This window comes from Bombus fervidus, chromosome 4 (assembly GCF_041682495.2).
Source record: "Bombus fervidus isolate BK054 chromosome 4, iyBomFerv1, whole genome shotgun sequence".
Taxonomy (NCBI): Eukaryota; Metazoa; Arthropoda; class Insecta; order Hymenoptera; family Apidae; genus Bombus; species Bombus fervidus.
This window is the reverse complement of record NC_091520.1, coordinates 11106577-11132064: the sequence shown is the minus strand read 5'-3', so window position 1 is coordinate 11132064 and position 25488 is coordinate 11106577. Positions and strand designations below refer to the sequence as shown.

The following is a 25488-nucleotide window of genomic DNA, read 5'->3' as shown; positions in this document are numbered from 1 at the left end:
ACATTTTCATAAGAATATTTGTTATGTTGATAAACTTTCCTTAAACAATTTTATTGAAATAATACAATTTTATTTATAATTATATAATTTATTTTATCCTAAATTGTTATAATATTTATAATTTGATGGCATAATAACCTTTAGCTTATTTCCTAGTATATAATTTCTAGTAAAATAATGTATGTAATTAATACTCTTTCAAATCACATTATATAAAAAAACACAAATTTTTACACTGCAGCATAAAATCTTATATTAGTCATAAAATAATACTGTATTAGCAGCTGATTATCATTGTCGGCCTTATCATTTAGCATATAATGAAATATACTGCCGTGTATTTGTATAGTCTTTTAATCTTGAGAATCAGCCTTACAAGAAAAATTAGAAATGTATTATATTTGTCATTTATATATGTCATACATATTATACTAAATAAAAATTTCTATTATATTTTAACTAAGAATATGTAATCATTTATGTAAAATTTAGATTTTCATGTTTTTATATCAACTGAGGTCTTAATACTATTATTTAGTATAAAGCAGTAAAATTGATGTCATAGTATACAGAAAAAAAAAATGAAATTTTACATTTTTCTTGTTTATTTAATTATACTATGAGATAAGTCAGTAACAAATACTTATTTTTTACTTATTTATTCTTTACCAATTTATATTGTAATTGGTGTAATATTCTCTCATAGAAAGTCAGTATAAGGTTGTAATATACCTGAATATACTGTATGAGGATGGTGAAGAAAAGTACGATTCCGAAGATGTGCGAAGAAGAGAATATTTGTTTGCTATTTCGGAAGAGTTGAACAATTAAATAAATTTTGATAGATAAGCAACGAACCATAATATTTTCTACACAGTATATTAGTTACATTGAAATTAAATACGTCCGCATGCGTATTAATTACTTCTTTTCGCATACTCGATCGAAATACATTATCCGACAGGAGAGCACTCTTTAGGCTCCAGAGGAAAGAAAAGTTGTTGTAATGGCTGCCGTGTCATGAAATGAAGGTACCGAGCCAGTTTTGTGGTTCCACGATGGAGGAGAACTCCAGTTCTGCATCTCAAAATCATAATGGACAATTATCTAGTGGTGCGAATGTTCCACTAACAAATAATAAACATCAAGGGAATGACAATGGTACTAATGGCGATGCTAAGAACGAAAGACCACAATACTCTATGCCTGGTATTCTACATTTTATTCAGCATGAATGGACTCGCTTTGAACTTGAAAGATCGCAATGGGAGCTTGATAAAGCAGAATTCCAGGTATAATCCTAATTTCTTTGGAAAATTTTCAAAATTTCTCTGTATACTTTACTTTAAAATACTCTTTTCTTATTGTCACTTCATCTGTCATGTGACAGAACGTTGTAAAAACAAGATTAACTTAAATATGTATAACATTAACACAATACAATTTGTGTATATATTTAATTTTAAAGTTATTTTAATTTAAACTAAGAAATATTTTATAAGAATATTCTTTTTATTTATTGTAACATTATGCTTTAAATTTTAATGTAACAAATGATACACATACCACTGAAGTACGAAATTGTTGTATTTAAATAGTTATATCTCTTATATTGGAGTGAATGCAGTGTTTACATTATTTTTAGTTGCATGTATATTATATTTATGTTATATTCTTATAAAAGTTACTGAAGCTGTGAATACTCTATATTTTTTATATCTTTATTTTTTTTTGTAAATTCTTTGTAATATAAAATGGATAATTCTAAAGGAAAGCTACATTGTAATATTTATAATATGTATAAAATATAAAATAATTACATTAAAGGCACAACTAATTCTTTAAGAATGATTTAAAAGAAATATAATATGTTTATTATTATTTTTCTGCAGGCTAGGATAGCTTTTTTACAAGGTGAGAGAAAAGGCCAAGAAAGGTTAAAGAATGACTTAGTAAGAAGAATAAAAATGTTAGAATATGCACTTAAACAAGAACGGTGAGATATTTTTGTTTAATTTCGATATTAGGAATATATTTGCAATACTTTTGTAATTTTTACAGAGCAAGGTATCACAAACTAAAATATGGCACTGACTTGGTAATACAAGGAGATACGAAACCTCCTATTTATGAAGAAGGTATTTGTAATTGTCCTAATTCTGATGTTGGAGGTGGTGGTGATGGGGAAGCTCCATTCACATCCGTCAGTAACATCAGTTGGAGACAAGGCCGCCAAATTTTAAGACAGTAAATAAAATATAACTTTTATAATTTTTACAATTATTATTTTCATATAACAATAGGTATTAAGTACAGTATCATTAATAGTGTATATATAACTGTAACTTTAGATACTTACAAGAGATTGGTTACACTGATACTATAATAGATGTACGATCTAGCAGAGTAAGATCTCTACTTGGTTTAAGTAATAATACAGACTCAGAAGATATGAATACTCCTGCATTAAATGGCAATGAACCATCAAACAAACAAGCATCAGAAAACAGTGTTCGTAGAGTCCCAGGAAAAAAGGCAGAGGTAAGTAACTTTGTTGGAATTTAATCACTTTGTTTTTTATTCCACTATTATATGTTTATGATATCTATAAATTTCTACAGTAACATATTAATACTTTCATATTTTTATATTATCAGCAACCATCTTCTGTAATAGAAGCAATGATATTTGATACAGAAGCAGCTGTGATGGCAAACTTTGAGTTTTTGGCACAAACAGGTATGGATATGGAAGAAGAAGAAGGGGATGTAGAAGATGATACTTATGATACTAATATGGATCCTAAACCAAATAAAGTAATTCATATATATGGTCCTATTATATATATTGTTATAGAATTCTATTGAAGTAATATTAATTAATACATTATTTCTATTTCAACTTTTAGCCATCTATGCTTTTAACAGAAGACGTTGATGCAGAAGCTGAAGAAGTATTAAATGAACTAAATCTTCTCACAGAAATTGAAGAATCACCACAACGTTCTATTCGCTATTCATCTGAATGGGGTTAGTATTTATTTTACTTATAATTTTATCGACAAATTTCTATTTTATTGATATTTTAGTAATATTAAAATAAAATTTACAGATGCAATACGTAGGGGTGGACATCCAGATCAAAAACGTCTAAATGAGGAAGGTGATTCGACATTAGAATTGGGTGAATTAGAGCAATTATGTGTAAACAATGAAGCAGAAACTTCATATGATGTGAGTTACATTGGTTATGTTATTTTTATTGTTAATGCCCATAGATGTATGTAATATGTGTATATTTATGTTATGTTAATATATATATAATCTTAATATTTTTATAAAATTTATGTGAAAGCTTAATTTCACTTTTAGTATAGAATATATTTAAATTAAACATATTTTATATATAGATGGTAGCCACTACAAAGGAAAGTTTAAGAAAAACATGGAATGCAAAATATACATTGCGATCCCACTTTGATGCTGTTCGAGCTCTTGTCTTCCATCCCACTGATCCCGTTCTTATAACTGCAAGTGATGATCATACACTTAAATTATGGAACCTTCACAAAACCTTACCAGCTAAAAAGTAGGTTACCTGTATTCTGAAATTACGAACTATTATAAGGACTATTGAAAAATGTTCATTCTCCCATTTCAGGTCAGCTTCATTAGATGTAGAACCATTATATACATTCAGATCACATACAGGTCCTGTGTTATGTTTAGCTATGTGTAGCACAGGCAATCAATGCTACAGTGGTGGTTTAGATGGTATGATTCACTGTTGGACACTTCCATCAGCCAATATAGATCCATATGACTCTTATGAACCAAGTGTCCTTAGTCAAACATTAAAAGGACATACAAATGCAGTTTGGGGTTTAAGCATGTATCAACTGAGATCACAATTGTTGTCAATCAGTGCTGATGGAACTGTAAAACTATGGAGCCCACAAAGCAAATCACCATTACTTCATACATATGTTTCTGAACAAGGTATATTTTTCGGACATAGATTATTAAAAATATGTTTTATATAGTTGCGTCTAGAATTATCCTTTTCTTCTTATCATTTTTACAGATGGCATACCAACGTCGGTAGACTTCATTAGAGATGAATCAAATAAATTAGTTGTAGCCTATGACAGAGCTTGTGTGGTATTTGATACGGAAACTGGTGAAAGTGTAGCTCGTCTTGAGGCCAATGAAACGAAGGGAGTAAATCGCGTCGTAGCGCATCCTACATTACCACTTGTTGTTGCGGCACACGAAGACCGACATATTCGATTTTATGATCACCGATCAGCCACCCTTGCTCATGCCATGGTTGCTCATTTGGATGCAGTTACTAGTCTCGCGGTAGATCCTCATGGTTTATACTTACTTTCAGGAAGTAAGTAATAGCAAATTAAATAAAATGAAATGTCAATATATCAAGAATTATTAAATAACTAATTTCTCACTTTTAGGCCATGATTGCAGTATAAGATTATGGAATATGGATAATAAGACTTGTGTTCAAGAAATAACAGCACATCGTAAAAAGTTTGACGAAAGTATTTTAGACGTAGCATTTCATCCTTCACGACCTTTTATAGCAAGTGCAGGGGCTGATGCTCTTGCTAAGGTGTATGTGTGAAATGTAAATTAAGATACACATTTCTACTATCAACATACATCAGGTGGAACAGATTTTGTACTCATTCTTTCTAGATAGTTTTACCTATACGTGTTACACTTCCAATTTTGTTGTAACTTATATTGCTCTACCATTTGAAGTACCACTTTAGGAAATTAAATTGGGCGTATAGATATCCATGTTACGAAACCAAAATTTGCACATAACCCTTGTCCGCAACAATTTATCAAAACAGTGATTTCAAATATAAATGCTGCTTATTGATAAAATTTTCACTAAGTAGCAATATTAATTGGGATAGCGGAAGGGGTCTGTCTTGTAGCATATTAGTTGATATAGTTCTGATAATTAGATCATGAAATACCCCTTACCCAGGATCCAGGAAGCACACTGCCGCAGTAGCATAATATTTATCCCTATGTTAACTATTTATTACCAATATTACAGTTACTGTTGCACAGCTACTGGAGATTAAGACATACTACGCGAAAATAAAGTTGTCCTACATCAATTAGTCTCCCATTATATGATTTTTATGCTACCTTATGTATTTATCGAGGTTGGCATATAATAACAACAAAAAAGCAACAACAACAATAATAATAATAATAATCGTAATAAGTTAATTATAACATAAGAGACATAATATTAATAACAGTAAATTATAACTGTGTGTTTCTCTGTAATATATTGTATTTAAAAATAGATGAACTGTGTAACGTACTATAATGAACATGTTTTTATTAAAATTTAATTCCACTTCTATTATTTTTTTTCCTTCAACAAATTTATATATATATAAAATATATATATATAAAAGATGAAATCAAAACGTCGAAATAAAAATAATACAATTTTTTATTTAACAAATGAACATACAAAATGTAGTTTATACTTCTTAATATGTATAAATCTATATGTAATGTATTATGTAATAAGATTTAATAATAAAATAATCTGCATTATTTATATTATGTTGACATTAATATAAAGTACAAGAACGTTTTACGCTGTACTATTATATTTATATCTCTATAATTTGTTTTAAGTGAAGTTTTTTTAAATTAATAGCAGTTAGTACTAATTTGACTTGCGCGCGTGTGTGTATGTGTGTAACGCCCTTTGACTGTCCAATCAAAACGAAGCATATATTATCATTCAGGTTGAAGAATATCTATAAATTATTATCACGTTGATCAGCTGAGAGAACATTCTAAGTGTAGTTACATATTGTAGCTGAAATTATAAATTTAGAAAATACAACTATTATAAAGAAAATATATTTAAGTAAAATGTATGTCTTTCAATGATTTTGTATGTACTCATATTTTGGAAGATATAATTTGTTAGGCAAATTAGAGTTCAGATCCTACTAATAACAATATTTCATATATTTTGGCAAATTACATGATATCTTACTTGTGTCAAAAAGTGGGTGATATTTATTTACGTTACTGAAACATTTATAAGATGTGAACTGAATCCTGTTAAATATTTGTATAGGTTATGTGATTATGTTGTTTAAAGTGTATCCAAATTTCTTATCCATAAATATTAAAGAGTGATATGGTTGTTGCGCTTTATAAGCGCTAGTACTATTTTAAAAATTAAGAATGGAGCGAAATGGGGCGAGGGAAATGGAAGAACGAATGTGCATAAGAGATACTGGGAAGACATTGAAAAAATATGGTAGTACAGCTAAACATATTACACGAAATGAAAATTTATTAAAACATACTGTATCAACAACTGATACTCTTCAAGGAATTGCTTTAAAATATGGAGTTACAGTATGTATCCTTTATCTTATTTCATTATTGTATAACTGATAAGGAGCAATTAAAAATATATAGTATATTTCATATATTTTTATTTTATTTAGACTGAACAGATAAGAAGAGCTAACAGATTATGGGCTTCTGATAGTTTATTTTTACGGGAACATTTGTTTATTCCTGTCAATCCAGAAAGCCCATTATCATTGGACAATACTGACGAAATTGAACATAATATAGTTCAAAATGTATATACCTTCTTATATTATTAGTAAGATATTATTTAATATTGCATAAGATAAAATATATTTTTAGGTTTCTAGTCCATCATCAATAACATTATCTATGGATGATGATAGTTCAGTTAATGACTTTTTAGCTAAAATGGATTCTTCTATAGCCAGCGCTAAAAGAGATGTTAAACGTACTCAGGGGAACAGTGAGTAAGTCATTTACTAATATTTAATGAATAATATTAATTGTACATTTACAATTTATACCACAAAAAATTTCGTATATAAATTTATTAATGACTTACACTTCAGATTTTGCACTGAGGATAGTGATATCTATGTACAATCACATAGAGCATCTTCTAAATTACGTAACTCGCTTCCTATAACTTCAAATACACATACAATACCACCTGCTTCAGAACCATTAAGACCGTCATCTTCTAGTGATATGCATAATTTTCCAACTGCTGTAGTTATGACTCAGGGCAGGAAAGTAAAAACATCGTTACAAAGACTTCAGCAGCAACAAGATGAAATATTCCAGTTGTAGCAACTAAATTTTATTAGACTGTAATATGTTTAATATTGACAATGTCATTAAAGAGCTTGAACAAAAGATATATTGAATACCAAACGATGTACTGGAAATAGTAGAAGACTATTGCATATTTAAAATTGGTTGATCCAATATTAATGTAAGTTGTATTCATTTCTTTTTTCATAAATTTTTTATGATATTTTTATCATATATTATAAATATTAGGAACATTTATAAAAGATAATTGATCGTTTCTATTCTTGTAGTCTGAGTACGATCAACAATGGATCAACTAGCTCTCGTATTGTCCAAGCATATTTTTAAAATAGTTCAAACAATATTTCTTAGTGAACCATATGTGCCTTTAATCCAAGTCGATTGTGTACTATTTCTGTTATTTTTATAAACTATCTTATATTTTATATATGACATTAAGTTTATGATTTCCCTGAGGTCAATTTATCCAATTTTATTGCGAATGATAGCATGTACTCCTAGACTGTTTATAATTTTGCCGGGCATAGAATTTTATTCGATTATGTCTCTTTTGTGGCCTCAATTATATAACAAAAATATGAGGGCAGATTGAAAAGTTTTTGGAGTGACAATAACAATAACAGATAAAGCAATTCCTAGCGACGATTCCGGAAACTTTCCGATCTCTCCTTGGAACTCTTATAGGAATTATAATTTAAAATATTAATATAATTAAATATTATACTCTCTTACAGTACAACTCCACTTTCTAAATTATTGTTTGATCTTCCTTAAAACGTTGTCGATATTATTTGTTTATTTAATCTATTTTGTTTTTAAAAATACAAAACAAATACAAAATTAGATAAATAAATACAGCTTGGATAACAAAGAGTTCGTTTGTGTAGAAAATATTCTAATTATTATTTTAGGGACAAATAATACGAAATATTATTAAAATTAATATGAATGCTCAATCTTTCGTTACAATTACATAATAAATGATATTTATAATTCGGTGATATTTATAATTAGCAATCTTCATTACAAAATTTAATAAATCCAAGAACTATCGTCGTTTGAGAATAGTTTATATATAATGCACAAATGACTTTAGTATGAATTATATTGAAATATTAATAAACTGGTTTCATTAAATTTGAAAGATAAATTTTTGCTTCTGAAATTATCATTAAAATTTTTAAATGAATATTAGTGATATAAAAATAATTATTCCATTTACAAAAGCTAATAAATATAAAATTTATATTGATTACGTTAATATAGATCATTTGTAATTATTTTTGGAGTTATATAAATTTATTGTTGATGCCATTAATAAAGATTTTACAGAAGAAAATACGGTACCTGTTAATATTGTCTATATTGTCTAGTTAACATTTTGTTCATTGTTATATAATAACATTATCTATCCAAATATACATTATATGTTATTATTGTTATATTATTTATACATATTAATATATTATGTACTATGTAAGAGCAACTATAAATTGGTATAGCAAAAGAATTGAAGTTCAATGAACAAGCGATAAATTTAGTTTAGACAGTTATATATATATACATATATATATATATAGAGAGAGAGAAAGAAACAATAAATTTTACAGTTTATATTAAACACATGTATGGTCTAACTTATTTTTTCACTTTGTTATGAATACATAACAATCAATTCAAGTCATTTTTAATGCTATGCATTAGTAGTTAATTATAAATACTTTAAGTAAAAAATTGTTTAATGTGTATGATATAATTTATTCATTGTGTAGCATAAAATACTAATTGTGCTGTATATAAAATGTACACGTTTAGTATTTATATTTATTTAGATTTTTAGATGCACATGCATGTATATGTGTATATATATATATATACACATAATACATATTAAAAAGTATTCAATTGTTATGTATAAATGTAAAATAGAAATTATCTGTTAATAAAGTAATTTACATTTAAATATACAATCAAAAGTACTTAAAACAAATATTGCAAATAAATCAAATAAAAATAAGGAAAAACTTGATTTGCTTTACGTTTCTACATTGTAGAGATAAAAATTGATGAGTGGCAGTAATTATTAAATTATTCATATAGTTAATTACATTTATAATACTTTATTTATTTATTATATTAATGTATTTAATTAATTATTATTGTTACATTTATTTATTAATTCGTTTATTTATTTGTATATTTGTGTATAAAATTAATATGTGAAATAGAACTCAAGATTATATAACTACTATTAAATAATAAAATCATTATTTGAGATGAATTTGGAATGTATTAGATTTATTTAAAATGAAACAAAATATCTACTTTGCTATTAGTTATTTTGACTGGTAGTGTAATAAATGTACTGCAGTTACATTTTAACTCATTTATGAAGTTAAATGTACCTATACGATTATTACAATTTGGACAATGAAGTCTACCTTTCGTCCAAGATTCCTGTAAAAGATGCACGTACCATTTTATATGGGTTTTAGATAAAAGTTTTAAAATTTACCTGTACTATTTTCATTGATGTGATATTTATTTTCTACATACTATTAAATATTCTGAAGAATATTTATAATCACATATAGTAATACTAAATTGTCAATAACATAGTTTTAAAAGAAACTTTACTTGATTTATAGCATGTTCAATCCATTTAGGCAGCTTTTCCATTGAGATATATGAACAAGATTCAGAATCATTTGCTTCACATCCAACATCCATAGGATTTTTCTTGACTTCATTATGGGAAGTAAATAATAAAATAGATTCATTATTAGAAAGATTTTTTCTACAACGTTTGCACTTCACTTCCATAACCTGTAAAAAGAGAATATATTATATTACAAATGTTTGATGCTTTTATCAATATTTGATTCATTAATTAATTTAAGTAATTTTGCATAAGTTAATTTTACTTCAGTAAATATTATAGAAGCAGAATGTTAAAGGTTATGTATATATAAAAGAAAGACTTTATAAAAAAATTATTAAAAAGAAGTCTATATACTAGAAACATATTAGTATAGGTTAAAAACTGACGTAAAAAATGATGTCTACACACAGTTTAATTATATTTTTTTTTGTCATAATCATATATACTCAATGTAAAAAATTAATTTAAATTATTTTATAATATTCTTACTATTAAATAAATAATTGAGATAAAAAAACTTATATTTTTCATTTATATACTTATGAACAGATATGTATAAAAAAAAACTTTTCTATATAAAGTATTTAAGCATTAAAAAATCACATTATATATATATTTATATATTTATTTATTTATTTATTTTTATGCATTCATTACATTATTATAGTAATTACGAATATTAAATTAATAAATTTATGAATGTTATAAAATATATATATAATGAAAAATGTGCACAATGTATAACTTTACATATACCTTTAATAACAAGATTATTTAATCTTCACCTGCTGGGATAGCATCTTCTAATCTTTTAATAAATTTAATGCGTAATTCAGTTACATTATCATTTTTTAGTTGATCTTGTACAAACCAACAAGCAATCTCCATTTGTACCATTTCACAAGCTCCCCTTAATACTCCAATTAATACATTACAATATTTTAAATTTAAACAATGATCTGGTAATTCAACAAATTCTGTTAATGGGTTTGCTTCAAAACATAAAGAAAATTCATCACCAGCAGCACTCCAATTTGTGATTGTCGGTGTTATTCCCAAAAATATTTTAAACCCAGTTTGTATTTTCTCAGCTGTATCTCGAAAGTCATAACACCGACCAGATCCAGTTCGAGCTAAGAAATCTTCTATTAAACGAATTCCCATATTATAACCCATTCTTTCCAGCTGTTTGTTTACATCTTCGACATTTTCATAATCCTTTAGTAATTGGGCTACCAATGCTCCATATGTCAATGTAAACAATTCAGAATTCTGAAATTTATTATTATACATAAATTAGCATCATATCATAGCTTAATATGTCTTTCACACAGAATGAAATTACATATAACTATACATTAAAATTATTCCTAACCTCACTTATAATTTAACATCTATTTTTTAATGATTATTTGTCAACAGAACAGAATTTAATAACATATAATCTAAATGTCTTGTAAAAATTAATAAAGCAATATAGTGGTATACTCACAACTTTTTTTGAGTCAAGTTTCGTGCCTGCTCGTGACATATTTATATATGTGTGTACGATTCTTCAATCGGATATAGTGACAGAGTCGATATTCGCCATCTAATTTTTAATTTATTATCAAATTATTTATACATTTATAATTATGTTAAATAATTACAAAGATCTAAATTATTTAAAATTATTTAGCGAAATGTTTATATAATATACAATAATTTATTAGAAATTGGAATATTATTAGCTTATGTACACAAATACATCGTTTCTTCGTAAAGATGTGTATCAAATAGTAAAATAATAATAGTAAAAATAAATACGGTATTAGGTATTAAATGTAAATAACACATTTGTTTAAATATTTGTTTATTATAAAATGTACCAATCTTATTATATATATTATACATATTTGTCAATTTTATCTTAATTTTATATATATATATTGAAATTTAAATAATATTTTTTTCATAATATAGACAAAATATAAATTTCATAAGTATATTAAAACTGAAAACTTAAAATAGGACGGAGTCCTCAAACTGATCGTTGGGCAATTATATAAAATATATTACTCTTTAATTGAAATTGTTGTTCAGAAATCCCCCATAGCTGCAATAATATTATATAATGCTGTTCTTGCATCATTCTTTTCAAATACACTTAAAACTTCCATTGCTCTTTGTGAATGTCTTTTCTGTAATTGTTTTGTTAATTCTACTCCAGGTCCCATCATAACAATTTTATGAATCTGCATATTAAATTGTTAAAATGACTTGTTTCATAAATGGAAAACAAATTATTACACATTCGAAAATATGTTTAAATTTGATATGCTTACCTTAACATAGTCTACATTATTTACAGATTTCAAACCTTTATCAATTTCTGTCAAAATTGATGGGTCATGTTCAATATGAAACATAATTGGTGCAGAACATAGATTGAATGTTACATTTTGATCTTTTGTAATAAATGGACCTAAATCTAAGCAAGCTTGCCAAGCCAATGCTAAGTGCTTTCCAAAATTGTAACCTTGTTCCTGTATTTCATTGCTGTGTCCTGCTAATTTTAATGCACCTTTACAAGATTTTCCTAATAAGGCACCAGCACTTAAAACATTTCTAAGAGTCCATTCCTTTACTGCATAATCCTTACGAACTTCAGGTGGTATAGAAGGTAAAGGATTATGTTGGTTATCTGTACGTCCTATAAATTCTGCCTCTGCTAAGTCTCTCACAGCACTTGACATTAATTCAACAATCTAAATGTGATTATAATATAAAATATAATACAAACAATTTATATAAATCAAAATACCTAATTTTTATACATACATCTTGATTGCGAAGATTTGCTAATTCAGCACAAGAATTTGCCAATAAATAATCCCCACCTAGCAGTGCAATTTTATTACCAAAATACATATCATTCAATTCTGATGTTTCTAGATAAACATCAGATTCTATATTTACTAAACCGTTGTGAACAAGATAACTAATACGTATCATTTCAGTTACTTCTGCTAAAGCTCTTTGACTAAATAAAAATTCGTTTAATATTATTTTTGTTACAAATTTATGATGCTTTAAAATTTTATATTATTAAGAGCTATAATAAATACCTGTGTAATATACCTGCAGCTTTGTCTTTCTCCATATCATCTACGCCTAAATGACCAGCAGCTTTTGAAATTAACAATACAATAAGACCCCATGCTTGCATGTTGTTACGTCCATTATAAATAACAGTTCTATAATAAATTTGAATAAATGTTAATATAGAGAAGAACTAATAGTACTGTAGATTTATAAGAAATATATTAATAAAATTCTTACTTGGCTGTTTTTAACAAAGGATGATTAGATCCTACTAGTTTTCTCAAATGCAAAGCTACATTTGCTATTTCATCGCTTAAGAGCCACCGTAAACTCAGAAATGATGTTGGATATCCAACAATTTTCTCTGCTTCTGAAACAGCTCTGTTCCAATCTGGTTTTTGACTTCCTCCAAGTTTTGCTTCAACCTTGTTGGATTGATGTAAATGGAATCTGTTTTGTGTAGAGATGTGCATATTTCTTTGTCTTTCACAATTCACATTATGATCACTGCATAAGATTCCTCTGGTTATATTTCTGTTTCTCAATAAATTAAATGTAATTTTGTTCGTAAACATTTTTGCACTGCACACACCCGTGGAATTCGTTTTCTCTCGACATTAACATTAGTCGCACATTCAAGAGGTATAACGCATATGATTAACATTTCAGGCTTTCACTTTTGACCTTATTCTTAAAATATATCATGTGATTTGTCTTTAGGTATAAAAAATTATTCATTTTTTATCATGGAAAGTCATTAAACAAATATGTATCTTATATATTTATACATGGTTTTATAATACATTTTATCGTTCAATTAAATAGAGCAATGTACATGAATTCTTTTATATAAGAAGGTAATGTTTTAATCATGGACCGTACTCCTATATCTATGGTTTAGTATGCAAAGAGTATGTAGAGAGAATATGTAGAGAATTAGGATGAAATTAGTGTTGCAGGAACGCTTCTATATTATGTCCATTCTCATGGTATTTAAACTTATCCACAATTATGCAGTTATATGAAATTGTTAATTTTATATTGTATAAGTTAAGAAAACAAAACAATAAGCGGAAAAGTAGAAATGTAATGCAATAGAAATATGAGAATGAAACACGGAGAATGTAAAGAAAAATGAACTAATGTAGAAAGTTATTAAGGATTAAAGACTGAGAAAATTGTAATATAAAGGCATAGATATGGGCATAGCTCTATAGGGACCGAAGACCGAGCAATAACTAATGGGGATGATGCTATTTCCGGGAAACGTGATACGTGGGGCCGCATAGATGATTGGTTGTGATTGCGCAAGCGCAATCTTATTCTTATCAAGTTTCTGAATCAGTATAACTGATTAACTGATTTATTTTCCCTTTCTGATATACATCATTGAGTGAGTGACCAATGATCAATACGGCGCCAAGTATCACATGACTGTATGTCCTGCACCCCGGAAGCAACTAAGTTTGCACTCAATCACTATATGAATTTCTGTGTCTATATACGAAGCAATCGTAATATGAAGCAGGGAATTGCACAGTAAAGATTGTATTCATCGAAACAAAATGAGAGCAAACAACTCTCCTAAACGCCATCTCCAGATAGAACAACGTACTGTTAGGATTGAAAACGTAAGTATTTGATACATGCCAGAGAAGGAAATAAAATGAAATTGAAACTATAAAATTGTTTTGTCAAATTATATAGGTATCAATTGTATCTCCTTAAGTAAGTTAAAAAATATTGTTTAAATTACATATATATGATTTAATATTCATTTTAATATAAAATGTAATGTAACTTTAGTCAATTTGGTTCAGAGAAGAAAAGATGTATCATAGGTATATGTATAAAGGTAATCATGTATAAATATAAATCATATGATCTAATAAAAATACCATCTTAATTCTTGGCATTACCTTTCTAAATACTACCAGAGAGGAATTCCCCCTCTGATATTACCTACATGCTACTTGTACGTTTGTTGAACATATAAATTGTAGATGGATAGTATCTCTCTCTGATAGTACATACATGTATATTCAGTCAGAGACTCTAAATGCATATACATATATAGTACACTTGTATAACCAATAGCCGGTGTGGCTTATTAGATTTGTATTTTTATCATGATCTAATAATCTAATTTGTGAATTTTGCTTTTGTATTGTCATTTGTGAATAAATATTTCTAGCATAATGTTAAGTATTATTCTATGTCGTCGCATGTTACGGATTGGATATAATGAAAAAAAACTCTGGACCAGATCATTTGTAACGTGTTCAATTAAATCACGAAGACAAATTACTTATCGCGAAGAAGTTTTATCTCACATTTTGACACGTACTCTAATATATCCTGCCATTGGAATTAGGGTAATATTTTTAATTTACATATTCTACCTTTATAAAATATTATAAACATTAATCAAGCTTTATAACAATGTTTTTTGAAATATTGGGTCTTTACTAATTCTCCAATTATTATTGTATCAAGTTTAAATCATGAAAATAAGTTAAATGTTTATTAATTAATAATAAATAAATAACATATAACATGTTAAGTAATGTTAATTAAACAGGTATTTATTTCAAAGCATCTCTTTATTGCTTCTGCAGATATAACATTTACATAATGGGTAGAACTTCAAGAAAACGTCATCAAAAGAAGAAGCTAAATAAAGAAATAGCAGAAAATACAGAAGACAGTTTGATGCATCTTAGATCTTGGTTATTAACAAAGAACTGTTCATCAGTTTATGATCTTATTCCATTTAACTTTCTTATTACAGGACGAGGATTAAAAACATTAAAAGACATTAAAATTAATGATATATTGATCAAACTACCTTATGAAATCTTAATAACAACATATACATTATCTCAAAGCAATGTCAGTATTTTATTTTCAAATACTGAACATTATAGTGCTCAATGTTTATTGGCAGTATTTATTTTGTACGAATCACATTTAGAAAGTGCTTCAAAATGGTATCACTATATTAATAGCTTGCCACGAAATCTAACAAATCCAGATTTTTGTACACAAAAAGAAAAGAATTTGTTACCAACATTAATTACAGATTATATGAATGAGTTCCATAAAATACATAATGATTTTCAATTATTAATTAGATCTATGAACAATTTGAAGTTAAATGGAGAATCTCATTGTCCTCATTGCAACTTACATCTTAAGAAAATAATTACATTTGAAAGATACAAATGGGCATATTATATTGTTAATACAAGAGCTGTATACATAGATACAGCTGAAATTGAGAAAAATCAAGATATTGCTATTAATATAAAACAACCAAATAATTTAGCCTTAGCACCATTTTTAGACTTATTTAATCATAATATACATACCATAACACATGCATCTGTAGTTATAAATAAAAATGGGAATAAATTTTATCAAATTACTACCTTAAATTCATTTAATTTAGGATCACAAGTTTTTATCAATTATGGTGCGCATAATAGTCTTAAATTATATGTCCATTATGGCTTTTTTATATCAGATAATCCATTGGATGAAATTTATTTTGATATTTCTGATGTAAAAGTTTGTTTTGATGTCCCAAAATTTAAATTGGATTTCATTATTTCTAATAATTTACAACAAAACATGGCATTTACAAGAGATGGCTTAAATTATAATGCACTCTGTACATTATTCATAATGAATACAAAATTACAGAAAAATCATTGGAATGCAAAATTATATGGAAATTCATTTATGTCAGAGGATATAATAGACGCATATAACATAGCAAAACCAATTCTAAATTTGAAAAAAAATGGACTACTAAATCATTTGACCACTATGAAAAAGCTGAAATATTATACACAATGTTTTTCAATTGCAATAAATCTTGTAGAAGAATATATTACAATATTAAATGAATCATATAATAGTCTGTGTACATTTCACTAATTTGATGAAAATGTATAATTGATAACATAAAGATATAATTTGTAATATGTATATAGGAGAATGTTTGTTGTAAAAGAGTCATTTAGAAACTAAGCATATAAACTATATGAATTAATAAACTAATATGTACTGAGAATTTCTTAATTTTTCCAGAATACATGATTAGATTTCAGTTTCAGGTACCAAATGATTAATTTTGATAAAATTGATTAGTTTGAGTTTTGTATGACTCATATTCAAACAATTTATACCTTTACACTACTTTAATAAAAACAATAGTATTATTCATTAAATTTTATTTGCTTTTCTACCATGTGAAATAAGATATATCTTCATTTATTTATAATTTTGAACAAAATATTTTTGCATTTGACAAATTATTAATAGTATCTAAGGAATCTTTAAAATGTTTAATAATATTTTTTATTAATGTTCAATACAAGTTTAATTATTTTTATAGTGTTGCAGTGGAAATGTAATTGATCGTACACAGAAAAAGAAATCTGTTATAAGTTCTGTTAAATTTCCATTGGTAATACCTGGATTTACTGGGGGAAAATCAGGACAACAAAAAAGGGATTGTTTTCATCCTGGTGTATCTAGTTTAAGCCATGAATGTATTGATATTCAAGAAAGGGAGGCAGTTAAATCTGCAAATATGATTAGAGCAATGCTTAGATATATTTGGCCAAAAGTAAGTTATCTTAGAGACCTAATTAATATTGTAATAATATAGATATATCTATTCATAGGATGATCCAGATATTCGAAGAAGAGTTAAAATAGCCATGGGTTTACTTGTTGGTGCAAAAGCTCTAAATGTTGGCGTTCCTTTCATTTTTAAATGTGCAATAGATACTCTTAATACCCAACATATGGCAACTACTGGTAATGCCATTTTAAGTCTAGGAACTGCATCAGATACGGTTGCAACAGTAGCAACATCATTACTTATTGGATGTATGTACAAAAATCATATAAGTTATTATTATAAAAAGAATATTCTTTCTGATTTATAAATTGTTGAGAGTAGATATTTTCTATTAATATTATAATATTGAAAAACAGATGGAGTAGCACGTGCTGGTGCAGCCGGATTTAGTGAATTGAGAAATGCAGTATTCGCAAAAGTTGCTCATCATTCTATTCGTAGAATAGCTAAAAATGTATTCTTGCATTTACATAATTTAGACATGGCTTTTCATTTAGGTAGACAAACTGGAGCATTATCTAAAGTAAGATAATTTTATTGTTTCTATTTTTATTATTTGAAATAATCATTTATTCAATACAAATTGTTGCAGACAATAGATAGAGGGAGCCGTGGTATAAATTTTGTATTAAATGCTATGGTATTTAATATTATTCCTACTGTCTTTGAATTATCATTAGTTAGTACAGTCTTATATTTAAAATGTGGAGCAGAATATGCAAGTATTGCTCTTAGTTGTGTTGGAATTTATGCATTATTCACATTGGCTATTACTCAATGGCGAACGAAATTTAGAATTTTTATGAATCAAGCAGAAAATGAAGCAAGTAATAAAGCAATAGATTCACTTATCAATTATGAAACAGTAAAGGTATATTTTGTACTTTATTCATTTTTACAATTGAATGGGCTGCTGTAATAAGGAGGTAGCTTAACTTTAAGATAATTTGAGCAATCAAATCAACAAAACTCAAGTACTGCTTTAAACATGTTATAAATTTATGGTCAATCTATATACATGTTAATGTACTTTTACACTAAATATAAAATCTATACGTTTCTTATTGTTCAATAAATATGATTTTCAATATTGGAGCTACTTTCCTTTTGTGCCAAAAATAGAAACAAGATAGTAAATTACTAAAAGAATTAAAGAAATTTAAAAAGAGATTATATTTTATTATAATCATGACAATAATGATTAATGCATTTAAAAAGAATGATATTTGAAGTATGATATGGTGTAAAATCATCTTCAAATAACTTATCCTCTCAGAAGCCTATCATCAGAACTATCTGAAGTTTTCTGGTTTTGTTATAGAACCATATCTTATTTTCTGCAACGCACTTCTTTGCAAGTTCTAACAGGCCTTTATATTTTGAAATTTTTAATGGTAAGAAGTTTTTATATGTTGATTGAAGATTATTCATTGTTATAAATGTATGCTTTTTGATATTGAACATTTTTACTTGTTCAAATTCATTCTCAATGTATTTAGTTGTGCCTCTTGGAGCTAATTCCTTTTTCCACTAAGTGTAAGATCACATTTTTTTAATGAAACAAAATGAAAAAAAGTAGAGCTGCCTCCTTCTTGCTGCAAATGCTTCAATTATGATATTTATATTTCTATATAATTCTAGTATTGGTACTATATAAATAATTAATTTTTATATCTTTTATGTTAGTATTTTAATAACGAAAAATTTGAAGCTGAAAGATATGACGCATCGTTAAAGAAATATGAAATTGCATCACTTAAAACAAGTACAAGTCTAGCAATGCTAAATTTTGGACAAAACGCTATATTTAGCGCTGCACTTAGTTTAATAATGGTACTAGCATCCAATAATATTATAGAGGGTAATTTTTTAATGTTTACAATGTACATAACATAAAGTGTAAATTTTGATATAATATTTAAATGAATCAAATGTAGGTACCATGACAGTAGGAGACTTAGTAATGGTTAATGGTCTTTTATTCCAACTATCAGTTCCCTTAGGATTTTTGGGTTCAGTATATCGTGAAGTTAGACAAGCTCTCATCGATATGCAAACTATGTTTACTTTGATGTCAATGAATACTGCTATTAAGGTACTTATACATACTTTCTAAGATTTATTGATTATAAATAATTAATACAGTTTATGATATAATACCAGTCTAAAGAGAATGCAACGCACTTTCACATAACTTCAAAGAATTCGGATATTGAATTTAAAAACATTAGCTTTCACTATGTTGAAGGCAAGCCTATTTTTAAAGATATTAATTTTACTATTCCAAGTGGTAAAAAAATAGCTATTATTGGAGGATCTGGTTGTGGGTAAGTTTTAAATATAATATACATAATTTTTATAAAAGTAAAGTATTAATTAATAATATATGTTTTTTAGTAAAACAACATTAGTAAGATTGTTATACCGATTTTTTGAACCACAATCTGGAGCTGTTTTTATAAATGGACATAATATTCGAGACATTGATTTAGATATCTTAAGAAAATCAATAGCAATTGTTCCTCAGGTAATTTTATCATTTATTATCAATTTAAATCATAAATTTTAATTAAAAAAGATTTAGTAATATACATATAATTAAAATATTAAAATCAACAAATTATTATAGGACACCGTTCTCTTTCATGAAAGTATCTTTTACAACCTCCATTATGGTAATTTATCTAAAAGTAAGGAAGATGTTTTTGAAGCTGCCAAAATGGCAAATTTACATGATTCCATTCTTAAATGGCCAAAAGGATATGATACACCTGTTGGAGAACGTGGTTTAAAGTTAAGTGGTGGTGAAAAGCAACGAGTAGCAATTGCTAGAGCAATTTTAAAAAATAGCCCAATATTAATTTTTGATGAAGCCACATCATCTTTAGATTCTATTACAGAACATGTAAGTTCCTATTATATGTTAAATGTTATTACTATAAATATTTAACTCTGATAACATACTTTCAGAATATTCTTGAAGCATTACGTAGAGCAACTGTTGGCCGGACTTCCATTGTTATAGCCCATCGATTATCTACTGTTATGGATTCAGATGAAATTTTTGTATTAGATAATGGTAGTTTGATTGAAAGAGGAACACATGACTCTTTATTAGCTGTGCCAAATTCTTTATATTGTAAATTGTGGGAAACACAACACATAGGAATGCTCAAATCTAGTCAAGAAAAAGATAATAACTGTAGAACTCCAGGAGTTTGAAACAGAAATTGTATAATGCACAGGTAATAATGTCATATAGTCTTGAATTTGAAATTAACCATTTGAACATACTGAAAAGTCTATATATATCTAAACAATAGATTCTTATTTCTATAATTTTTTTTGTTTATCATAATCTAACAAAATGAGCCAAAAATATTTCCAAAAAGTCGACTTGATTCTAATCAAACATTTCCCAGTTCTAATATGAAATTAATATTACGTAAGATTAAATATTTATTATTTAATGTATTATTGTATATTGTAAATGCAACTAGCAATGGTAAATTTGGCAAATTGCTTGTAATAATAAAAATTTGTAACATAATAATATACATGTGCATTATATATAATATTTTTAATTTGTTACAAAATTACAAGTTTGTGGTTAAATTTCCAAAGTATAATTATTATCACAATTAATGTTTGAAAAATATAGTCGATAGAACAAAAATAAAAAGATAAGTAAAAATTTATTATTATTATTATTCCTCTATATTCTATGTATATATAGATTTCTCACAAAATAGTAATATATGATATATAAATATTTTTAAATAAAATCGAAATATTTCATTCCTTATATGTATACATGCATTTGTCATTTACAAAAATATGTTTTTAAGTATTTTCATTTGAACAGATTTCTTTAAATACATATAACTTTAAACAACATTGATTAGAGAAATGTTGTTGCATTGGTTACCTTGGAAACCGGTTAAAAACAACTATGGATGCTGATTAGTCTTGAATAAGTTTGGATAATGATATAATAATTTGTTCTTATAAAAACTATGCTAGTTGTGATGTAGAATTTGCAAATAAAACATGCAAACTGAAGTTCCTACGTTGCCTGTAGTACACTTCAATGCCCATAAGAATCTCAATAGGTAATCATAGTAGTGCCAAGCATTTTATAAATATTTTGATGTATATTTGTGATGTAAATTGAGAACTGAATACTTTATATTATCACGACAATGTGTCTGTAACAAACATTTTAGTATATATGTATATTGTTTTACAATTTAATTTCTTTTTATTTAATTTTTCCACATATAACATATTTGTGTTATTTACATATTCATTATATATTTAAATTGTATTTTCTACTATAAATCTTGAGAAATCTTGTATATAATTTACAGAAAACAAAATTCTAACTTAGGAAGACCATCAGTGGAAACAAAAATTAATTCATCTTACAAAAATATAGCATATCTCTCCTCTAAGAAAAAAAACCTACATCCTTTACTTGGTTTGTATTAAAATTTCAATAAGAATTAATACATTAATTCATAAAACTTTAATTAATAGGCACTTTATTCTACTATTAAAGGATTTATAATATTTTGTTTTTAATGTTTAAATTAATGAAGTAATTTTCAATATCTTTTAAACATACATGATCCCTGGATGTTTAAAACAATCTTTTAACATTTTATTTAATATACAGTACGACCATATCAAAGTAATGTTCGACAATGTCCTTCTTTGGAACAATCAAAACCTAATAAGAGTAGCATTGAACAAAGAGTTCTGTCTGCAAAAATGTTACGTATTAAAGAGCTACAAAATCAGTTGGCGGATGCACACTATCGATTAAATGTAATGATTTCAAATTGTATCACATAAATTTCTAAAATTTCTAAAATTCATGTATATATCACAAGTATATGTTAATGACAGGCATATTGAATATAATTATATATTTTCACAGGAATTAGCAACTGAAAACAAATTGTTAAGAGCATTACAGAAAAGACAAGATTCTGCATTAAAACGTTATGAAGGAACAAATGCTGAACTTCCACGGATTATTAATTCACATCATGAGGAATTGAGAGTACTTCAGATTAAATATAAAAAATTAAAAACTTTACAAAAAGAAACATGTAATTTATTAAAGGAAAAAGAAAATGAGCTTCAACAGCTACAGGTAGGTATTAGTATATATAACGTTTTCAAACAAAAAGTGAAAATATTAATAGTTATATATTATCCCTTAGTCACAAAATAAGCATCTATTACAACTTAGTAAGGATCGTAATTTGGGAGAGAGAGAAAAATTACAAATAGAAGTTTCTGATTTAAATCATAGAATACAACAACAACAAGATACCATACAGGTAATCTTATATTTGTAACTGATTTCTTACATAATATTTATACATTTAATTATTTCATTAGACACTACATAAGAAACTAACTCTCGAAACTAAAAGTTTAAAACAACAATTGCATCTAGAAATTTCTAAGCGTAGAGAAACACAAAAACATTTAGATGAAACAACAGAAAAATTAAGATCTTTAGAAAATTTACTAGATAATAGAGAACGAAGGTTATATTATAGTGGACAATTATTGTTTCCTGATAAGAATCAACGTTTTGGCACACAATCTCTCACAAATCTAAGAGATATTAGGTATGTGGAAAATATAATACTAAACTAATCATTTCTTCATATTCGGTGATTTCTTCTAGCTCATCAAATCCATTAAAGATACCAAGTAAAAACAAAAAATGGCAAACAGATATCCAAAAAGACAATTTGGTAAAAATAAATTTTATTGTATAATTGTGTATACTATTTATATCTTCTGAAAATAGATATTATGTTCATCTCATATTGATAACTTTTAGCCCATACTTCATACATCTGAATTAGATGAAAAGAACATAAAAACAGAGGAAAAGATAATTTCAAATCAAACTTTAGACTGTATAAAATCTGAAACAATGACAAATTTGGAACAAGTACGAAGATATCGTCTTCAAAAATCGCCATACAAAAATATATTGAATAATTCAGAAGAAGAATCCAGGGAAATAGATTTCGCTGTAAACGAGAATTCAGAGCTTTCAATAGGTTTAGAAAAATCAGAACAATTAGAAAAACAACATAAAAAGGAGGAGAAATATCAAATAAGCGCAGTTAAATTTAGAAAAATATATAACAACCGAAAATGTCAAAATTTTATCAGTTCATCTGGAGGTAGTGAAAGCGAAAATGAAAATGAACATGAAAATGATAAAAATAATTATACAAATGCTACTAACAATTCTAAGCAACTGCATGCAAGGTTTGTATGATTTGCATTTATTTTTATTTAAAATAATTATTTAATTGTAAAATATTTTATTATCTTTCAGATTAATTAGCAGTGCAGATGACACTTCAGATTCAAAAGATTCTGATTGTAAATATAGAAATAAATTGAGGGTTTTAGTAAGAGAAAGAAAAAATTCCTATGTAAGTGATTCAGAAGTAGAATCTGAAATAAGAAAACAATCAATTGAACATTACTTGACAGTGAATCATCAAAATGATACACTCAAATTAATTTCATCTGTTTATGACAATCAAGCTCATTATGACTCTGATAAAGAAACAGAAAAATTTACATCTTCAAAAAATATATTAAATGAATCACAGAATGTTTATCAATCTTTAATTGATGAAATGCATATACAAACTAAAAATGTAGAAAATGAAAACATATATGCTCAATACGATATACATACAGAATATAAAAACTCAGGAAATATAGAAAACTATATGTTTGGACAAGCTCCATCTAAAATACAAGAATTTAATAATGTAAGCATAAAAAAAGATGATTTTAAAAGTGAATCATCATTACAAACATATTTTAAAGATGAACATGATGTATCATTCAAAACTAATAATATAGAGCCAGTAGATATTGAATCAAAAATATCACACACAAATGAAACTCTTTTTAATGGTACACAAAAAAGATCTTCTACACAAGATTTATTAAATTCTTCACAGAATTTAAATAAAGCAACAATAAACAAAGTAGATACAACAGAAGTAGGAATATTAAGTGAAAATATACTGCTACAGAACTATAGTTTAGAAACAAAAAATAAATTAAATAAGAATGAGTTTCAAAATGTTGATATGATTTCACACAATGTACAATCTCATGATAATGATTCAGTTCATGATATATTAACTGATGTTAGTACTATGTCTGAAAGCAATATAAAAACAAAAATGACTGATTATAACAAAGAAAAGTTATTAGCATCAATGAAAGCTATTGATAATAATGAAAATATGGAATTTCTAAACCAAGATTATGAAAAACATAATGTAACAAACAGAAAGCAAATGATAGAAAATGTGTTCCCTGATTTACCATCCCACATGAAGAAAAAGCAAGAAATTATTAAAGATATATTTGATACTGATGTAATTAAAAATGAATCAACAGATAATTGTAACAAATTACACTGAAATATAAATGAAAAAAAGAGAAATACTAAAATATCTGCAAGGTCAAAACATAGACTATATAAATAATTATAATATGTGTGTAACTATATTTTTTTTATAATACAGATACTACTATACATACATGTACATCTCTATTTTATGAGAGGTTAGGAACTTCTTATTTTATGTAATAAATTATTTAAGGATATGCTATTAAAAGCTTTGTACATCATTTACCCTAATTTTAGTTCTTTAATAAATATCTATTATATTAATAATTTAAGTGTTTATAAATTATTAGATTTATTTTGCGGTTGTCAGTGTCAATAGATACAGAGTGTACGTATATGTGTATTATGTAATTAATGTTACATTAATTATATTTATATTTATTTTGTATATTTGTTGGTAATAAAGAAACAATAACATCTA

At 26.4% G+C, this 25488-nt stretch overlaps 6 protein-coding genes across 17 annotated transcripts; 4 read left to right on the top strand and 2 right to left on the bottom strand.

Annotated features, from left to right (window-relative positions):
* Window positions 1-734: 734 nt before the first annotated feature.
* Window positions 735-5370, top strand: Cka (Connector of kinase to AP-1). The gene is made up of 11 exons (XM_072001955.1): window positions 735-1292; window positions 1893-1996; window positions 2062-2247; window positions 2352-2541; window positions 2658-2816; window positions 2909-3029; window positions 3112-3233; window positions 3410-3588; window positions 3661-3998; window positions 4084-4395; window positions 4472-5370. Exons 1-11 carry the CDS (start codon window positions 1026-1028, stop codon window positions 4639-4641), a joined length of 2148 nt encoding a protein of 715 aa, XP_071858056.1. The 5' UTR covers window positions 735-1025; the 3' UTR covers window positions 4642-5370.
* Window positions 5371-5794: 424 nt separating this feature from the next.
* Window positions 5795-8452, top strand: Red (LysM peptidoglycan-binding domain-containing protein red). 4 transcript variants are annotated; one of them, XR_011799670.1, is made up of 5 exons: window positions 5795-6431; window positions 6524-6664; window positions 6732-6859; window positions 6962-7347; window positions 7457-8452. XR_011799670.1 is itself a non-coding variant. In XM_072001965.1 (5 exons), the coding sequence occupies exons 2-5, from the start codon at window positions 6255-6257 to the stop codon at window positions 7200-7202; spliced, it is 687 nt and encodes a 228-aa protein (XP_071858066.1). In that variant the 5' UTR covers window positions 5795-6072; window positions 6145-6254; the 3' UTR covers window positions 7203-8452. The 4 variants fall into 4 exon arrangements, 3 of the variants coding, with proteins under 3 accessions (XP_071858066.1, XP_071858065.1, XP_071858067.1); XM_072001965.1 differs by having other exon boundaries at window positions 5795-6072; window positions 6145-6431; window positions 6962-8452; XM_072001966.1 differs by having other exon boundaries at window positions 5796-5935; window positions 6145-6431; window positions 6962-8452.
* A 1245-nt stretch (window positions 8453-9697) lies between these two features.
* On the bottom strand, window positions 9698-11430 carry Bet3 (blocked early in transport 3). The gene is made up of 3 exons (XM_072001967.1): window positions 11342-11430; window positions 10606-11121; window positions 9698-10013 (listed from the first exon to the last, which is right to left on the bottom strand). Exons 1-2 carry the CDS (start codon window positions 11378-11380, stop codon window positions 10624-10626), a joined length of 537 nt encoding a protein of 178 aa, XP_071858068.1. The 5' UTR covers window positions 11381-11430; the 3' UTR covers window positions 9698-10013; window positions 10606-10623.
* Window positions 11431-11903: 473 nt separating this feature from the next.
* Pdss2 (Decaprenyl diphosphate synthase subunit 2) lies at window positions 11904-14161 on the bottom strand. The gene is made up of 5 exons (XM_072001376.1): window positions 13171-14161; window positions 12957-13085; window positions 12670-12871; window positions 12174-12596; window positions 11904-12083 (listed from the first exon to the last, which is right to left on the bottom strand). Exons 1-5 carry the CDS (start codon window positions 13506-13508, stop codon window positions 11928-11930), a joined length of 1248 nt encoding a protein of 415 aa, XP_071857477.1. The 5' UTR covers window positions 13509-14161; the 3' UTR covers window positions 11904-11927.
* A 61-nt stretch (window positions 14162-14222) lies between these two features.
* Window positions 14223-25275, top strand: LOC139986210 (iron-sulfur clusters transporter ABCB7, mitochondrial-like). 9 transcript variants are annotated; one of them, XR_011799598.1, is made up of 14 exons: window positions 15172-15308; window positions 15552-15825; window positions 17336-17569; window positions 17628-17835; window positions 17944-18110; window positions 18180-18458; window positions 19274-19448; window positions 19525-19682; window positions 19751-19914; window positions 19985-20114; window positions 20217-20492; window positions 20558-20832; window positions 21958-22067; window positions 22530-22666. XR_011799598.1 is itself a non-coding variant. In XM_072001361.1 (13 exons), exons 2-12 carry the CDS (start codon window positions 15568-15570, stop codon window positions 20807-20809), a joined length of 2301 nt encoding a protein of 766 aa, XP_071857462.1. In that variant the 5' UTR covers window positions 15172-15308; window positions 15552-15567; the 3' UTR covers window positions 20810-20832; window positions 22530-22666. The 9 variants fall into 9 exon arrangements, 7 of the variants coding, with proteins under 7 accessions (XP_071857465.1, XP_071857464.1, XP_071857462.1 ...); XR_011799597.1 differs by lacking the exon at window positions 22530-22666 and adding an exon at window positions 22149-22341; XM_072001361.1 differs by lacking the exon at window positions 21958-22067.
* LOC141445741 (SET domain-containing protein 4-like) lies at window positions 15832-17011 on the top strand. The gene has a single exon (XM_074111670.1). The coding sequence runs from the start codon at window positions 16021-16023 to the stop codon at window positions 16873-16875; it is 855 nt and encodes a 284-aa protein (XP_073967771.1). The 5' UTR covers window positions 15832-16020; the 3' UTR covers window positions 16876-17011.
* Window positions 25276-25488: the final 213 nt, after the last annotated feature.

Coding starts and splice junctions, on each gene's coding strand:
- Cka (XM_072001955.1), top strand. CDS start 1,026: ATGAAGGTACCGAGCCAGTTTTGTGGTTCCACGATGGAGGAGAACTCC. Junction 2,817..2,908: donor TGGATCCTAAACCAAATAAA/GTAATTCATATA, acceptor TTCAACTTTTAG/CCATCTATGCTTTTAACAGA. Junction 4,396..4,471: donor TTTATACTTACTTTCAGGAA/GTAAGTAATAGC, acceptor TCTCACTTTTAG/GCCATGATTGCAGTATAAGA.
- Red (XM_072001965.1), top strand. CDS start 6,255: ATGGAGCGAAATGGGGCGAGGGAAATGGAAGAACGAATGTGCATAAGA. Junction 6,665..6,731: donor AACATAATATAGTTCAAAAT/GTATATACCTTC, acceptor ATATATTTTTAG/GTTTCTAGTCCATCATCAAT. Junction 6,860..6,961: donor CGTACTCAGGGGAACAGTGA/GTAAGTCATTTA, acceptor CTTACACTTCAG/ATTTTGCACTGAGGATAGTG.
- Bet3 (XM_072001967.1), bottom strand. CDS start 11,380: ATGTCACGAGCAGGCACGAAACTTGACTCAAAAAAAGTT. Junction 11,122..11,341: donor AACTTGACTCAAAAAAAGTT/GTGAGTATACCA, acceptor AATAAATTTCAG/AATTCTGAATTGTTTACATT.
- Pdss2 (XM_072001376.1), bottom strand. CDS start 13,508: ATGTTTACGAACAAAATTACATTTAATTTATTGAGAAACAGAAATATA. Junction 13,086..13,170: donor CCTTTGTTAAAAACAGCCAA/GTAAGAATTTTA, acceptor AATTTATTATAG/AACTGTTATTTATAATGGAC. Junction 12,872..12,956: donor GCTGCAGGTATATTACACAG/GTATTTATTATA, acceptor ATTTTTATTTAG/TCAAAGAGCTTTAGCAGAAG.
- LOC141445741 (XM_074111670.1), top strand. CDS start 16,021: ATGAATGAGTTCCATAAAATACATAATGATTTTCAATTATTAATTAGA.
- LOC139986210 (XM_072001357.1), top strand. CDS start 21,638: ATGCAAACTGAAGTTCCTACGTTGCCTGTAGTACACTTCAATGCCCAT. Junction 22,068..22,265: donor AAACCTACATCCTTTACTTG/GTTTGTATTAAA, acceptor TTTAATATACAG/TACGACCATATCAAAGTAAT. Junction 23,365..23,453: donor ATATCCAAAAAGACAATTTG/GTAAAAATAAAT, acceptor GATAACTTTTAG/CCCATACTTCATACATCTGA.